Source organism: Protopterus annectens, chromosome 4.part0, assembly GCF_019279795.1.
Source record: "Protopterus annectens isolate FY-2018-M chromosome 4.part0, PAN1.0, whole genome shotgun sequence".
NCBI lineage: Eukaryota > Metazoa > Chordata > Ceratodontiformes > Protopteridae > Protopterus > Protopterus annectens.
This window is the reverse complement of record NC_056733.1, coordinates 1029692700-1029711613: the sequence shown is the minus strand read 5'-3', so window position 1 is coordinate 1029711613 and position 18914 is coordinate 1029692700. Positions and strand designations below refer to the sequence as shown.

General features: G+C 38.5%; 1 protein-coding gene across 2 annotated transcripts in view; it reads right to left on the bottom strand.

Moving 5' to 3' along the window:
- NME5 (NME/NM23 family member 5) overlaps positions 1-18914 on the bottom strand; it is a 314300-nt gene that overhangs the window by 23551 nt on the left and 271835 nt on the right. For both annotated transcript variants that reach the window (XM_044068973.1, XM_044068972.1), the window contains exon 4: positions 18065-18165. In XM_044068973.1, coding sequence (XP_043924908.1) covers positions 18065-18165 — 101 coding nt within the window. The remainder of the gene's footprint in view (positions 1-18064; positions 18166-18914) is intronic.

The window sequence follows — 18914 nt, the reverse complement described above, 5'->3', positions numbered from 1 at the left end:
GAAGAAATAGGATCCCTCCGCAGCCTCCCCACAGAAGCTTTATCCTCATTTAATCTCTGTCTTTGGACTTTGACAGGTCTCTGTGTAGAAACAGGACCCCCCCCCCACCAGCCTCCCCACAGAAGCTTTATCCTCATTTAATCTCTGTCTTTGGAGTGTGATGAATCTCTGTGAAGAAACAGGAACCCCCCCCCCAGCCTCCCCACAGAAGCTTTATCCTCATTTAATCTCTGTCTTTGGACTGTGACATGTCTCTGTGAAGAAACAAGATCCCTCCCCAGCCTCCCCACAGAAGCTTTATCCTCATTTAATCTCTGTCTTTGGACTGTGACAGGTCTCTGTGAAGAAACAGGATCACCCCCAGCCTCCCCACAGAAGCTTTATCCTCATTTAATCTCGGTCTTTGGACTGTGACAGGTCTCTGTGTAGAAACAGGATCCCCCCCCCAGCCTCCTCACAGAAGCTTTATCCTCATTTAATCTCTGTCTTTGGACTGTGACAGGTCTCTGTGTAGAAACAGGATCCCCCCAGCCTCCCCACAGAAGCTTTATCCTCATTTAATCTCTGTATTTGGACTGTGTAGAAACAGGATCCCCCCAACCTCCCCACAGAAGCTTTATCCTCATTTAATCTCTGTCTTTGGACTGTGATAGGCCTCTGTGAAGAAACAGGATCCCCCCCAGCCTCGCCACAGAAGCTTTATCCTCCTTTCATCTCTGTCTTTGGACTGTGACAGGTCTCTGTGAAGAAAAAGGACCCCCCCCCAGCCTCCCCACAGAAGCTTTATCCTCATTTAATCTCTGACTTTGGACTGTGACAGGCCTTTGTGAAGAATCAGGATCCCCCCCAGCCTCCCCCACAGAAGCTTTATCCTGATTTAATCTCTGTCTTTGGACTGTGACAGGTCTCTGTGTAGAAACAGTATCCCCCCCCCCCCCAGCCTCCTCACCGAAGCTTTATCCTCATTTAATTGGATTGTGACAGGCCTCTGTGAAGAAACAGGATCCCCCCCCTCTTCCCCCGCAGCCTCCCCAGAGAAGCTTTATCCTCATTTAATCTCTGTCTTTGGACTGTGACAGGCCTCTGTGAAGAAACAGGATCCCCCCCCAGCCTCCCCACAGAAGCTTTATCCTCATTTAATCTCTGTCTTTGGACTGTGACAGGTCTCTGTGTAGAAACAGGATCCCCCCCAGCCTCCCCACAGAAGCTTTATCCTCATTTAATCTCTGTCTTTGGACTGTGACAGGTCTCTGTGTAGAAACAGGATCCCCCCAGCCTCCCCACAGAAGCTTTATCCTCATTTAATCTCTGGCTTTGGACTGTGACAGGCCTCTGTGTGGAAAAAGGATCTCCCCCCCCAGCCTCCTACTTTTGTGCAGCTGTTTCCCTTTCCTTGCTTCTATATTTAGAGAACTCCGGCACTGCATCCTTGGACCCCTGGGAGGAAGAAGCCTGAACCAAAGTCAGATCTTCCATAGGCAACACACATTTGAATATGAACTTATTCTATTAATGTATACTTCTTACAAGCACTACAAATATTAAAGGCTGTTTTTAAATGTTGAGCATCAAGGCACACCACACAGAAACATGTCTGTGCTGGGGTAGAGTCTTACATCCCAGACATTCACATAAGGAAAAAACATGTTTGTGTTGGGGTAGAATCTTACGTCCATGAGATTCACATTTCTTGAGACGTGTCCATTTTTCCACTGTAAGAACAGCACAATACAAATTCCAAACAGCCAAACAGAACAGAAAATTGGAAAAATGCTTGGCTGTAAAACTAGAGAGAAAAGCATGCCCACAGAACAACACACAGTAGCTACTACAATACCATAACAAACTAACACAATATAAAACTTTTTTTTTTTTTTTTTTTTTTTAACTAAGAATGGACCCAAGTGACCAGGTACAGAGAAAAGGCTATTGCCTTCGTGGGTGGAAACTCAAATTTAAATAAACAAGAAAACAAATGTCTCATCTTGAATGTAATCAGAACAGTTAAATCAAAGAAAGAGTCTGAGCAGATGATTGAAGAAGCTTAAAATTAAATGTTTTTTTTTCCTCAAACTATCTCAAAACAGTCCTGTCCATTTCTCAGTTGCATGTGCATACTGAGAATTAGTCCGGAGTATGGAGCATTGTGGGTAATATGGAGAATTTAGAGACTGGGAAAGTTTCACATGCCAAGCTAATCAGGTCCTGCAGTCTTAGTCCTATGAATTTGAAGAAGATGGATCTGATCACATCAAAGTCTAGGCAACCCTGTGAGAAAATAAAACACTGCTACTGCTCAGCCTTTCAAACCTGGTAATTCTGAGTCTAACGATATGGGTTAGAATGTTAAAGCTACTGACAGCTAAGTTATACTGCACTTTTTTGTATTTAGCTTGTGACCAGTTTTGGTTCATTAGGTATGCTAATATCAGTGGATGAGGAGATAACAGTGCCTAACATGCAGTCATCAGAGAACTTGGTCAACCACACTGAGAATTGGCTTGAATGTCAGCAATATAAATGGAAAACAGGAGATAGTCCAGCACTGATCCCTGTGGTACTAAACTATTCAGAGAGGGAACCAGCAACTTTCACAACATTGGATCTGCTGTATAGCCAATCTGCAATCCACCAGATCATGCAGATGCCTCTGTAACCTTTTTTAGAGAAGTTTACAGGATTCAGGAAACCAAACTAGACAGACCACACAGGTTTCTAACCAAGAGAATCCAGGGTCTTCAAAACATGACTTACATGAATAGACTGAAAGCCCTGTCACTGTATTGTGTATCATACAGGCTGACCTGTGCCTGGCCTACAGAACAGTCTCTGACTCTGCCCTAAAGTAAATGCTGCACATTTGCAAAACAAATGGGACAAGAGTCACTTGTCTAGAGATCTGAACCTAGCCTGTGACATTAACAGAATAGGTTGGACAGACAGATATATCTCGCTGAGATTGCCACTCCTCTGGAATAAGCTCCCACTTCATGTGAAGCAGAGCTATTCACTGACCCTATTTAACAGCAACCTTGACAATTGGATGGGTGACCATAAATTCACCCCGGGGGTGGTATCTATGTCCCTCATGCCAGGGGTAGTCGGTGCTGATCATAGAACTGCTCTGCTAATAATGACCATCTAACTATAGTGAATTAGGGTACATGGGTTTTTACAAGGCTAGGCTTGTAAAGGCCCTACTGCCATTAGCCTAGTAACCTCCTACGAACTTAAACCTGCCCTTCAACAATCAATCAAATCAGTTAAGTTGTCTATATCTGCATAAATGAGCTCTGCTATGATACGTTCCATTGCTTTGAATATAAGACTGGTGAGACTGATGGTCCTATAACTACCTAAATCTAAAGAGGGGGCCATCCTTGTGTAGGGGAGTAGCAGAGGCTGTTTACCAGGCATCAGGCACAAACCCTGTGGATAGTTTGAGGATGAACAGCTTAAACAGAGGCTCAGCAAGTGCATGTGAGGCACTGATGAGAATGCAGACTGGTATGTTGTCTGTTCCCTCTGCATACTTTGTGACTAAGCAAGTCACTTAACTAGGCAGTACTCTTAGGCCACCCTTGAAAACAGGAACATGTGCCCTGTTGACATGTGTTTAAATAACATTTGGGCACAAACTGAGCAGTGCTGCTCACTCAAACTGCACAATAAAAGTTTAAAATACTGAGGTCTGTTCAGTTGTCTGCTGACTTAGTTGTATTACAGCACAGGGTTGCAAATAAAGAACAAGATCACAACTTATTATCCTTTAATAGGGCTTATTCCAACAAACAAACTGTGACCTTACAGTGCCTTCTTGGGTTTGGCCAAGATCACAACTTATTATCCTTTAATAGGGTTTATTCCAACAAACAAACTGTGACCTTTCAGTGCCTTCTTGGGTTTGGCCAAGATCACAACTTATTATCCTTTAATTGGGTTTATTCCAACAAACAAACTGTGACCTTTCAGTGCCTTCTTTGGTTTGGCCAAGATCACAACTTATTATCCTTTAATAGGGTTTATTCCAACAAACAAACTGTGACCTTTCAGTGCCTTCTTGGGTTTGGCCAAGATCACAAATTATTATCCTTTAATTGGGTTTATTCCAACAAACAAACTGTGACCTTTCAGTGCCTTCTTGGGTTTGGCCAAGATCACAACTTATTATCCTTTAATAGGGTTTATTCCAACAAACAAACTGTGACCTTTCAGTGCCTTCTTGGGTTTGGCCAAGATCACAACTTATTATCCTTTAATTGGGTTTATTCCAACAAACAAACTGTGACCTTTCAGTGCCTTCTTGGGTTTGGCCAAGATCACAACTTATTATCCTTTAATAGGGTTTATTCCAACAAACAAACTGTGACCTTTCAGTGCCTTCTTGGGTTTGGCCAAGATCACAACTTATTATCCTTTAATAGGGTTTATTCCAACAAACAAACTGTGACCTTACAGTGCCTTCTTGGGTTTGGCCAAGATCACAACTTATTATCCTTTAATAGGGCTTACTCCAACAAACAAACTGTGACCTTTCAGTGCCTTCTTGGGTTTGGCCAAGATCACAACTTATTATCCTTTAATAGGGTTTATTCCAACAAACAAACTGTGACCTTTCAGTGCCTTCTTGGGTTTGGCCAAGATCACAACTTATTATCCTTTAATAGGGTTTATTCCAACAAACAAACTGTGACCTTTCAGTGCCTTCTTGGGTTTGGCCAAGATCACAACTTATTATCCTTTAATAGGGTTTATTCCAACAAACAAACTGTGACCTTTCAGTGCCTTCTTGGGTTTGGCCAAGATCACAACTTATTATCCTTTAATAGGGTTTATTCCAACAAACAAACTGTGACCTTTCAGTGCCTTCTTGGGTTTGGCCAAGATCACAACTTATTATCCTTTAATAGGGTTTATTCCAACAAACAAACTGTGACCTTTCAGTGCCTTCTTGGGTTTGGCCAAGATCACAACTTATTATCCTTTAATAGGGTTTATTCCAACAAACAAACTGTGACCTTTCAGTGCCTTCTTGGGTTTGGCCAAGATCACAACTTATTATCCTTTAATAGGGTTTACTCCAACAAACAAACTGTGACCTTTCAGTGCCTTCTTGGGTTTGGCCAAGATCACAACTTATTATCCTTTAATAGGGTTTATTCCAACAAACAAGCTGTGACCTTTCAGTGCCTTCTTGGGTTTGGCCAAGATCACAACTTATTATCCTTTAATAGGGTTTACTCCAACAAACAAACTGTGACCTTTCAGTGCCTTCTTGGGTTTGGCCAAGATCACAACTTATTATCCTTTAATAGGGTTTATTCCAACAAACAAACTGTGACCTTTCAGTGCCTTCTTGGGTTTGGCCAAGATCACAACTTATTATCCTTTAATTGGGTTTATTCCAACAAACAAACTGTGACCTTTCAGTGCCTTCTTGGGTTTGGCCAAGATCACAACTTATTATCCTTTAATAGGGTTTATTCCAACAAACAAACTGTGACCTTTCAGTGCCTTCTTGGGTTTGGCCAAGATCACAACTTATTATCCTTTAATAGGGTTTATTCCAACAAACAAACTGTGACCTTTCAGTGCCTTCTTGGGTTTGGCCAAGATCACAACTTATTATCCTTTAATAGGGTTTATTCCAACAAACAAACTGTGACCTTTCAGTGCCTTCTTGGGTTTGGCCAAGATCACAACTTATTATCCTTTAATAGGGTTTATTCCAACAAACAAACTGTGACCTTTCAGTGCCTTCTTGGGTTTGGCCAAGATCACAACTTATTATCCTTTAATAGAGTTTATTCCAACAAACAAACTGTGACCTTTCAGTGCCTTCTTGGGTTTGGCCAAGATCACAACTTATTATCCTTTAATAGGGTTTATTCCAACAAACAAACTGTGACCTTACAGTGCCTTCTTGGGTTTGGCCAAGATCACAACTTATTATCCTTTAATAGGGTTTATTCCAACAAACAAACTGTGACCTTTCAGTGCCTTCTTGGGTTTGGCCAAGATCACAACTTATTATCCTTTAATAGGGTTTATTCCAACAAACAAACTGTGACCTTACAGTGCCTTCTTGGGTTTGGCCAAGATCACAACTTATTATCCTTTAATTGGGTTTATTCCAACAAACAAACTGTGACCTTTCAGTGCCTTCTTGGGTTTGGCCAAGATTACAACTTATTATCCTTTAATAGGGTTTATTCCAACAAACAAACTGTGACCTTACAGTGCCTTCTTGGGTTTGGCGAGTCACTATCTCATACATAATGTGGCAGTCTGTTCCACAGCCAACACAAATAATGTCTGGCAAAGCTGCCCTTTTCTAAAGTGTTGTTAATCTTATTTTAAGAAAGATGGCTCTAGTGGCAGAGATATTATGACACTGACTACAATGCAGAAGATCCGGCCCTTGTGGGGCCAGGAAGGGTAGCACTGAATGGCCAGCACACAGTTCTTTCTTACAGAGGAAGGAGTGAACTGTCAGCCATAGCAGCTCTCTCTGGTGAAGACCACAAGGGCAGCTTCAGCTGACTAAAGTGATGGCTAAGTCTGTGTGCAGGCAGCATGCTGTATGACAGTGCGCAATCAGAAGACACTAGTAGGTTTGGCAATGCACTGTATAGTTAACACACACACACACACACACACACACACACACACACACACACACACACACACACACACACAAACAACTTGGAGAATAACAGCAAAAGTGAGACATCTTTGCCCGCTATGGATGAATGCTACCTAGTTCTCATCTCTCATCTCCCACTCTTCTGTCACTAACTGTGACATCTAAAATGGTTAATGCCCTAGGATCTTGTGAGTGGGGGAAACTCTAAAGGGTCAGTGATGTCCACTTCAGATACCCAGAATTATTTTCTCCCCATTGACATGTGTCAAACCCCCCTCAGCAGTATCATTATTATTGTTCTTACATACATTTTCAAACGTATCCTGTCTGTTGTCATGGCTATAAAAAGTCTGTTTGGCTTAGTATAGCCGTTTTTTTCTACATATTCTAGCATATCTCTGATTAAGCATTACGGAAAAGTATTTAATTAGTGTTAGTAGCTTTAAGCACTCATCTGATGAACTTTTGCTGGGATGAAAATGCGACAAATCAGTTAAGCCTTTATGTGTTTTTAAGTTCATGAATAAAAGTGACAATTCTGCCTGCTTCTGGTTTGCCTGGTTCTTCACAAGTGCCTTTAGTTGGTTCATGTATGTATATAGTCAGCCAGTTAGTTAGTTAGATAGCTCATTTATGTTTAATGTTGCTGCTATCCATCCTGATGTGTTTGTATACAATAAACTACTTAAATGAACACCCAAGCCTCGATGTCTTCTTAATGCACATAAGAAGAGCGACATGGTGTCAGAATGGGATCCAGAGTCATAGCCATGACGCAACCGGTTAAAGTTAAAGGAATATCGAGGAGTGTATCATCCCTACTGCTCAAACGACTCACAAAACAGGTCAGAAACAAATTCCAGGTACTAAAACTTAAATGATTTATTTCACTACAAATATAAAACAAAGTACTCAGAATGCTCAGAATGAATTTCTTATTAAACATAATGTCCGAAACTGTGACATTGATAAAAATATTTGAAATAATAATGAAAAATGCTTGAAATAATATCTGAATTGCATAAAATGTACAAAAAAGGGAAAACAACCGTATTGTTTCACTATGTACTTTTTCGTATTAACTAAAGCTATTCAAAGTATCCAAAGTGTGCAAAGTGTTTGCAAGTGTGTGCAGTATTACAGTGAGGTTATTTCACAAAGTACAATTTCAAAGAATTTTTCACACAGTACAGTTATTCCAAAGCATATTTCACAGAGTACAGTCTTTCCAAAGAGTTTTTTTGTGACTCTGAATATTATTAAAAGTACTTGGTGTATATATGCTCACACATTATTACAAGGGCCAAGTTTGCATTGTGTTTTACTTTACTTTGTGGGCATGGTAGAAGGATTTTGCAGACCCACGCTGGCTGTGTTTGATAACAATATTGCAGAAAATTGGAGAGTGAGCAGGAATACAATATTTTCATATAGGCTGCTTTTTCTGACAAAGACGCACATACGAAAGCATTTATTTGGCTTAATTTAGCTGGTTCAGGGTCCTCTGAAAGAGAGCATTTATTTGTGCATGCACCGGATGCAGGAGAGGGGGAAGATTGCCATATTGTGGTATTGGCTGAAACAAGGGAAGGCCTAGAGTGCTTAAAATGTAAATTTAGAGAAATGTGTAACCCCCAAACAAATAGTACAATGGAAAGACACTTATTTTACACAAGGGATCAAAAGCCGGTGAAACATTTGAAGCATATATAACTGATTTGAGAAATAAGGCTAAAACATGCAGATTTGGTGATTTTAAGTGATGAGTTGATAAAAGACAGGCTTGTATGTGGTATTAGTGATGACACAGTGGAAAGATTTTGCTTTGAGACAGTGATTTGGCTTTGGATAAGGCCATTGAGATTTGTCAGATATATGAGCTTACACAGAAGCACACAAATTTGCTTGCAGATAAGAATAGCTTTGGAAGACACTGCAACAAAGCTAATGTTGATAGTATGCAGCACATGGATAAGAGAAACCGGCAACTGGTTAAAGTTAAAGGAATATCGAGGAATGGATCATCCCTACTGCTCAAACGACTCACAAAACAGGTCAGAAACAAATTGCAGTTACTAAAACTTAAATGATTTATTTTGTTACAAATATAAAACAAAGTGCTCAGAATGCTCAAAACAAATTTCTTATTAAATGTAATGTCCGAAACTGTGACATATTGATAAAAATATTCAAAATAATAATGAAAAATGTTTGAAATAATATCCGAATCGCATAAAATATACAAAAAAGGGAAAACAACCATAATTTTTCACTATGAACTACTTTTTCATATTAACTAAAGCTATTCAAAGTATCCAAAGTGTGCAAAGTGCTTGCAAGTGTGTGCAGTATTACAGTGCAGTTATTTTGCACAGTACAGTTATTCCAAAGGATATTTCACAGAGTAGAGTCTTTCCAAAGAGTTTTTTGTGACTGAATATTATTAAAAGTACCTGGTGTATGTGCATGCTCGTACATTATTACAAGGGCCAAGTTTGCATTGTGTTTTACTATTCTTTGTGGGCATGCTAGAAGGATTTCGCACACCCACGCCGGCTGTGTTTGATAACAGTATTGCAGAAAATTGGACAGTGTTTGAGCAAGAATACAATACTTTCATATAGGCTGCTTTTTCTGACAAGACGCACATACAAAAGCATTTATTTGGCTTAATTTAGCTGGTTCAGGGGCCACTGAAAGAAAGCATTTATTTGGTATGCACCTGCTACAGGAGAGGGGGAAGATTGTCATACTGTGGTACTGGCTGAAACAAGGGAAAACCCAGAGTGATTAAAATGTAAATTTAGAGAAATGTGCAACCCCCAAACAAATAGTACAATGGAAATACACTTATTTTACACAAGGGATCAAAAGCCTGGTGAAACTTTTGAAGCATATATAACTGATTTGAGAAATAAGGCTAAAACATGCAGATTTGGTGAGTTAAGGGATGAGTTGATAAAAGACAGGTTTGTGTATGGTATTAATGATGACACAATGAGAAAGATTTTGCTTTGAGACAGTGATTTGGTTTTGGATAAGGCCATTAAGATTTGTCAGATATATGAGCTTACACAAAAGCACACAAATTTGCTTGCAGATGAGAATAGCTTTGGAAGACACTGCAACAAAGCTAATGTTGACAGCATGCAGCATGTGGTTAAGAGAAACAGGCCCAAGCGCATGGCAGGTCCTGTATCAGTCCCTGGGAAACTCCGAGTCCTTCCAGCAAATTCCAGGACATGCTCAGAGAAGCATAACGGTGAGTCAGCAAAACTGAAAGAGTTCACGGTTATTTCCAACTCTAGCATCACTCATAAACCAGCAAAGTTAGTTGCATTACTACACTTTATTGTTAATTGTTGTAATTGTGGTGGAAATCATGAATCCAAATAAGAAAAGTGCTTAGCTTTTGGTCAGCAGTGTCATTCTTGCAATAAGTGGAATCATTTCAAAAGATTTTGTAAATCAAATAAGCCACATTCTTTCCTTAAAAGAGGGCATTCAAAGAGGCAAGTTGATCAATTAGAAAGCTGCGGTCCTACCTTGACAAAGTGTGCAAAGCTTGTTGCTTATGGTGGTGAAGAGATTCAAACTGAGGGCTCAGTAGTGCTTTCATGTTACTCTGCTGAGAACAGCTATGACTTGCAATTTTACATAGTCAAAAGACACGTACAGTCATTATTAGGCCTCAGAGACAGTCTGAAAATGGGACTAGTTTCACTTAATAAAGAGGTTCACCATGCAAGCCTGCATGGCAACAGCTCAAATTTTGACAACACCATTTTTACTGAGTATGCTGATATATTTCCAGACAAACTAGGCAAACTACCAGTTGTGTACTCTATGATGTTAGACCCATGGGTTAGCCCAGTTATCAGACCAGCACAGAAAGTTGCAGTAGCTATGCAGAATAGAGTCAAAGCTAAGCTAGACAGAATGGTGTAGCTTGGAGTAATTTATCCAGTGGAAGAACCTACTGAATGGGTATCCTCCATTGTAGTAGCTCATAGGTAAAGCTCAAATGATATCAGAATATGCAGTGATCCAAGACATTTGAACAAAGCACTAAAAAGGCCTCATCATCCTATGCCCAAAGTTGAAGAGTTTGCTCTCCTCATGCCAAATGCCACATTTTTTTCTGTCTTGGATGCAAAGAGATCATTTTGGCAAATTTTGCTTGACTGAAAATGTTCAATGTTAACCACATTCAGTACACCATTTGGAAGATATAGATTTCTGAGAATGACATTTGGGATAAATTCTGCCAGTGAAGTCTTTCAGTGTGCAATGGAGCAAATGTTTCCGGCTATCCATGTGCTATTATAGTAGATGATATTCTAGTAGGAGGCAATGGTGAATTTGAACATGACAGAAACCTCAAAAAAGTTTTGGAAGGAGCACGTGAAGTGACTCTTAAGCTAAATCATCAGAAGTGCAAATTCAGGCTGCGAGAAGTTACTTATGTTGGTCACTTGTGTGATGCCCCTGCACTGGCCCAGTAATCAAGGAGCCTCAATCCTCACCACTGGCAACAGTGGGGGACATACACACTGGGAGGATGACAAGTACACACACAGTAAAGTGCAATTTTACTTAGGAGCACACAGAGATCACAGACAGTCTGGGTCTGGTTTCTCCCTCTTTCTCCAGAACCCCAATAAGACTCCCCACTGGTACAGCTACAGCACTGAGATCTTAGCCAGAGTTCCAAGCCAAGTCCTCTAACACTCTCTCTGTCCAACCAGTGCTTTGTGTCCCTGCCCAAGTACCTGAAACACACACAGACGTGGAGATTTTATTTATACACACACACACACACACACACACACACACACACACACACACACACACACACACACACACACACACACACACGCACACACACACACACACACACACACACACACACACACACACACACACACACATACACACACACACGCACCTGGGAAAGACTGGCACAGGTTTGCTAGCTATGCCACCTTCTGCCCAGACTACAAAGTCACTGCCACCAGAACTCCTTATCAGGTACTTTAAGGCCCTTAACAAAGGGTTTCAAACCCTACTGTGTAATGTTACTATTAGTCTAAAGGGTAGTCTGACCAAGAGCAAGGCTACTTAGGAGTGGCCTGTACAGAGTCACCATGTAGATATGCAAGTAGTCTCAGAGCTTAAATATCTCTAAACAGACCAGCCACAATTGAAAGGTTTAAATATATTTAATAATAAATAATAAGAGAACAAGACAATACTCAGTAAGTAATCAGTTACATCAGAGTTCAAAATCACAGGAAATATTTAAAACAACATTGCAGTTTCAAATAAATAAAAAAAACATCTAAACTATATACTACATTCCTATCTGAATCTAAAAGAGTTACTAGGCCCTAAAATTTACTTACTGCAAGGTACGTGCAGAAGGTGATGAGAGGATGTTCTTGTTAGGTCAAAGACAAAACAGTCTCTCTCTGCGTGATTCTTAAACTAACGTCAAACATTACTGCTGGGTTAGCTTAGATGACATCACTTTTAGTCACCTAACTTCAGTTCCCAAGCTAAACCCCCTTTGTCATAACCTAATGGAATTTTAGCATCTCTCTGTGAAAATACAGATGTTTGCAGATCCTGGAAGTCATAAAACAATAAAACACTTTTACATTGTAACCCTAATAATTACTTCTTTTTCAGGACAATACAAAAAACTTCTAGCTGTAAACATTGTGTATGCTACTGCATTGAAACTGAGACATAACACCTCTTTTATTAAGTGGTTATGAAACAATTTAATTTCAAATAATTTCTCAGAATTTTTTTCAAGTTAACCTGCTGTGTTCCAGTTTCCATTAAACATATACATCTAAACAGTCACAATAGTGCAGGTACATTCCTGTTCTATTCCAATATGGCATGATGTGGTTACATTTCATTTATTTATTTTATTTTATATTATTTTACATTTGATAACTGGGAAAGTCCACTGGACACAGGATCTTTTTCAGTGGAGGCCCGGGGAGAAAAGCTCCACAAACAACATAACCTTGGCATTGACATAAATTGACTCAATAGTGTATCTCAGTATACAAGTTGATTTAGAAAACATACATTGATAATACATAATTTGAAAGAAACAATTACAACTATCAAAAAGATATACATCCCGATAAATCAGCCAAAAGCATTGTTAAGCAGTATAAGATAATTTGCAACTAAGAAGTCATAGGTCAGAGCAGTAGGTACAGCAATTTATGGGTAGTAAATGTTCTAAGTGGTGAGTAAAGATTGCAATATAAGAAAGGTAGAACTAGCCTTGGCAAGTATAGGAACATAGCCATGTAGTATGGAGGTGAGTTCTTAGTGCTTTCTTAAACTGAGTTAGTGAAGAAATGGAAGATATGTTGGTTGGTAGTGAGTTTTAGCCCAGTACTTTACACACAATTCTGTATAAATCATATTAATATTCACAAATGACGTAGAATAATTTACAAAATTCCAGATAGCTGGGCTGGCAGTATTTCCCTTTGTCATAATTTGCTTACCAGTTTGGGCTTATGACCAGATCCTTCCAAGCAAACAGCTTTTCTTGAGATGCCAGCTCCAGACAATGTTCAAGCCCTAAAAGTTTTCTTGGCATGGTCAACCATCTAGGCAAGTTCATTCCAGATTTAAGCCATCTTTCAGCACCATTAAGAGAGCTGACATGCAAAGATGTTATTTGGTCTTGGTCAAAACACCACCAAAGAGTACTTGATGTCCTGAAACAAAAAATTGCTAGTCCACTAACTCTCAACTACTATGATGTTCACAAACCAGTTACTCTTTCCTCTGATACTTCTAAATTTGGTCTAGGTGCAGTTCTTCTTCAAGAGGGTAGACCAGTAGCCCATGCTTCAAGAACTCTTACCCAAACTGAGATGCAGTATGCCCAGATTGAAAAATAGCTTTTGGCAATTGTGTTTGCATGTTTGAAGTTCCACAATTATATGTATGGTTGACCTATCCAGATAGAAACCGACCATCAACCTTTAGTTACTATTTTGAGAAAGCCTATGCATACAGCTCCAGCTTGATTGCAATGCATGATGCTCAAATTGCAGAAGTACAATTTCAATCTTGTTTACACAAAAGGCAAACTTCTAAAAGGGTTAGTTAATGGCGGAATACGAACTACAGTTTATAGAAAATTTGTAGATGGTAATCAGTACTTACATAGGGGCAGTTTTCATCCCCGCCCTCTTAGAGAATCTTTACCCTCAGAGTAGTTTTTACATCTTTATAGAATTTGCAATAATTGGACAGACTTTTTGGAAGAATCCAATCAGACTTTTGATATATTCATTAGTAGCGAATGTGATCAACAATTAGTCAATAAGGCTTTGCAAAAAGTAATTTCTCAAAGGAATAAATATGTACACTCCAGGAGGTATAAATGGCAAATGTATAATAAGAAAAAGTCAAATGATAAAGTGTATTTTGTCTCCAAATATAATATTCTTAGTGATAAAATAAGTGAAATATTAAAGGACTGTTGAAAAGTTTTTGTTAAGGGATAGTGATTTTGTTCACATTTTAAATGGTTATCCTATCTCATATCGACATGGTAGAAATCTAAAAGATTTTATAGTATCTAGTTGATTTGTTCCCCCGATGACGTAGTTATTAGGGATCCTTTACTTTTGGGTACCTTTCCTTGTAAGAGCTGTAGTGTTTGTGGGAATGTAGTAAGTTCTTTTGAAAAAATAAATGGTATTAAATTTTGCCCATCAGGAAGATATTCCTGTGCTATGGAGGGCATTATTTATGTCCTTAGGTGCCCTTGTGATTTATATTATATACAGTGGATATAAAAAGTTTACACACCCCTGTTAAAATGCCAGGTTTTTGTGATATAAAAAAATGAGACCACAATAAATCATTTCAAAACTTTTCCCAACTTTAATGTGACCTATAACCTGTACAATTCAATTGAAAAACAAACAAATCTGTTAGGGAAAAAATATAAAAAATAAAAAGCATGCAATAAGCTGGTTGCATAAGTGTGCACACCCTTAAACTAATACTTTGTTGAAGCACATTTTGACTTAATTACAGCATTCAGTATTCAACACTGCAGTCATGTTATGGGGTACATCTAAACAGCAAAGAATCTTGTCAAGAACAATATCCACCTTTGGCAGAATATTATGAATCATTTATTAATTTTATTTTCGTTAAGTGGCTGCAATGGTCAGAAGACCCTTTTTGGGTATGAAGTTCTTGGGCTATACAGGTAAAGAAATCTATACAATTTTCAAATCAAGACAAGAAAGCAAGATAACATGCAAGAGTGAAATAACAGGAAATAAGTATATTATGACAACTGGCAATAAATATATAAGCAGATAAAAGAAACAGACATATGAGCAAAATGAAAGGTATCACAGTATTGTCAACAAACATGATATGCAAAACAAAGTTAATACAGCATAGACATCATTACAAAGTTTGTCACCAACAGACAGGTTATGATGCACATAAGACTGTAAACACAAATGCAGAGTGTCGAAAGCTATCAAAGTAGTCATTATGAAAAAGAGTGTTATCAGCAGAAAAGGCTATGTTGCACATATGACTGCAAACAACTGTACAAGTAAAGTACATATAATTAACTAGGTTTGCTGAAGCCATTGAGTACAGGTTCATAAAGTTTTTTTTAGCAATTTTTTGAATGATGCTATTTTATTGGTGCTTATAACATTATCAGGTAGTCTGTTCCACATACCTGGGACAATCTTCAGTAATTGACTGTGAAAAGGGGGATCTATACAGTATAATGCTGGATTGGTCTCTCGAAGAATACAGGCTACTCCTGATTTGTAATGTATAGTTTTTTGTTACCCCCTTGTTTCATATGTTCTTGTCTTCTAACCCAGTGCACCTGGACATTTCTGGGTCTACTAGCCCTATCTTTCATTTCCCAGACTAAAACAAATTTTTTGGGGGTGGGCCAGCAAGAAACTTAAAGGTGTCCTGTGTGAGGGGTAGAGGGTCTCACTGCCAACTGTTTCTATGAGGAGAGGTTTTTTATGTTACGGCATACTCTCTTGTTCCTTCCCATGCTCAGCCCAGAGTCATTCAAGGGCTACTCCCCTTTCTATGGATCTTGGGGCTAAGCTTATAGTTTTATTCTCTGCTTTTTGCAGAATAGTGGAGATCTAAGCTCATATGAAGGCAAAGACCAATACTGCATACTGATGTATGGGTAACAAAACATTAATAGGTATAGCATGTCTTGCATTAGTAGTAAGGCAGTGAGAAATTCTGTAGACTACGTTTGGCTGTGCATTATACCCTGAATTTTATTTATTCATTTATCATTTGTTTACCGGGAAAGTCCGACTTGGAACAAAGTGAATTTTCAGTGGAGGCCCGGGGAGAAACGCTCCAGACACATCTTTGTTTGTGTGTTTATTTGTCAATATTAGAGGTAAAGGAAAGACTCTGATATAATATAATATTAATATATTTTTGCTGTATTACAACAGAAAATTGTAGTCCATCAAGGTGTTTTAGGAAGAGTGGAATGCATTTGGCCATTCTTTGTAGTGTGCCAAACATCATGACTGTGGTTTTCCTGGCATTAAAGGTATGCTATCTGGACAGTTTGCAAAGAATAACTAGATCTTTCTGAAGAAAGTTATTAATTTCACAGGTATATTTACCTGCTCTTCTCAAAAAAAAAATAACATCAGCATAAGGCAGACAGTTTAGATTAGGTAGATCCCTGGAAAAGTACTTAATGGGGCACCTTTAGAAAAGATGTCACTGGATTTTCAAAGTGACTGGTGGAAACTACAAAGGATCTTTTTTTAAGGAGTCAGCAAACCAGGAGAAGACTTCTGTAAGGAAAAGCAACATGTTCTGCAGTTCTTGAAATACATGCTTGACTGAAAAGTCCTTTTAAAATCCACAGAGCATATCATACTTGTGGATGACGTGCAATATATGAGAGTAAATTCATTTTTCAAGGATTTTCCCAACTGGGTTCAAATTAATTATAGTGCTAGAATCACAAGCTGAGATGGGGCATAGTTTTGTTATGGGATTAACAGCTGTTTATTTAAATTAAATAGGAACTACTTTAGATGTGAGTGAGGGATTGAAAATATGAGCTAAAGATTAAGGCTATGATTTCCTAGTTTATAGATAAGAGAGTGAATTAATTGATAGCTTGGATTACAGGTAGGCTGAATTTTGCCCAGAAACTTTTTTTACTCCTTTTTTGGGTAACTGTTCTGAAGCAGTTCAGAACAGTACTGATTAAGGGATGATAATAAGCCCATTAAAGAATGTAGTTGTTAAACTGGGAGGACACTTTACGTTTTGACTAATGTCAAGTAATCTGAGAAGGCTGATAGATTTGCAGGGACTACATTTAGAGAATATTAGCTGTGGCTAGATCTTTAACTCCTTCCCAAAATATATGTGGCTGTTTAATATATGTGCCAAACAAATGACGATAAATAAATAAGTGTTTCCTAGGCAGCTCTGGAATATTCTGTTTTAGCTTTACTGTTATTAATCTGATTTTTCTCTTTGCAGCAATGATCCTTATGACATCTAAAGATCTCCTATTAGAATGATAACAATCATTAGGTAAGTGCACCAAGTGTGGAAAGATGGACTCTGAAAAAGCTACATTCCTGGTGTTGAAACTCTTCAGAGAATAGAATAATATAGACTGATTTATAAATTCTGGAGTCCTAAAATACTTCCAATAGACCAGCTGCAACAATCATTAATATTCTGAGAGGCAGCTTGTTGCAACATAGCATTATGCAAAGCAACACGACTGCATATGATCAACGGCATTTCAACTTCTGAAATAAAGACTTGAATAACATGCTCTATGCTTTGGTCTACTATCCTGTTCTGCAAAAGGTACCAAGTCCCTAAACAATACCACACTACAGGACATGCAGTGTCATCTTAAAACAGAAGATACAACGTGCACTGTCTCAATATTCTGATTACTAACTATCCTGAAAAAAAATTAAGGCTAAGCAGCCATCCACTATGTTATTCACCCTCCACCCCCAATATTCAACAATTATAGCTTGCAAAGTTTTGACTCATAAACCTCCCAGTTATTCTAAAGGCTATTTTCATGATAACCCAACAATAAGAATGAAAAAGTAGAGTTGGAGGGTCTTTGACCCATGTGTTAGTTTTACTTTGTGGATCAGATTTTGTTTCTATATTTGTTTTTGGATTCAGGTTTTTGTACTGGTATCTGAGCAGTCTGTCTTCAGATACAGAGCCCTCATACAAATAATGCATACAATTTTTATACTTTTCAAAATATTACACATGCTTCAATGTGGTAAAATGCACTACTGTTGCTCAAGTGTTACTTTAAGGAAACAGAGAAATACTTACTATGTGGAAACATAAACTGAATCTCTCGCTCCGCTGTAATAATGCAATCACTACCATGTACTGCATTCTGGAGGTCATCTTTTCCATAAATTGCTCTCAGACTATAACATAAGAAAATGCTTTTATTCATTTTAAAATTTTTAAACAAAAATCACAGATAAACTTGAACTATCTATTACCAGAGGTCTGCAAAGCAAAACAGATTTAGGGATTTAGTCTCTAACTATCTACAATGCAATGTCACACTGTTGGAAAAGACATATCTCACCAAAGTCAATTAACATTATGCGCAGCATACAATGCCTGCTAATGTGAAACAATGCCACAGTTAGAGCATAAGAGATGGTAGTTAGCATATTACTTGTGAAACAACGCCACAGCTAGAGCATAAGAGATGGTAGTTAGCATATTACCTGTGAAACAATGCCACAGCTAAAGCATAAGAAATGGTAGTTAGCATATTACATGTGAAACAATGCCACAGGGAGAGCATAAGAGGTGGTAGTTAGCATATTACCTGTGAAACAATGCCATACCTAGAGCATAAGAGATGGTAGTTAGCATATTACCTGTGAAACAATGTCACACTTAGAGCATAAGCGATGGTAGTTAGCATATTATCTGTGAAACAATGCCACAGTTACAGCATAAGAGATGGTAGTTAGCATATTACCTGTGAAAAAATGCCACAGCTAGAGCATAAGAGATGGTAGTTAGCTTATTATCTGCAAAACAATGCCACACCTAGAGCATAAGCGATGGTAGTTAGCATATTATCTGTGAAACAATGCCACAGCTAGAGCATAAGAGATGGCAGTTAGCATATTACCAGTGAAACAATGCCACAGCT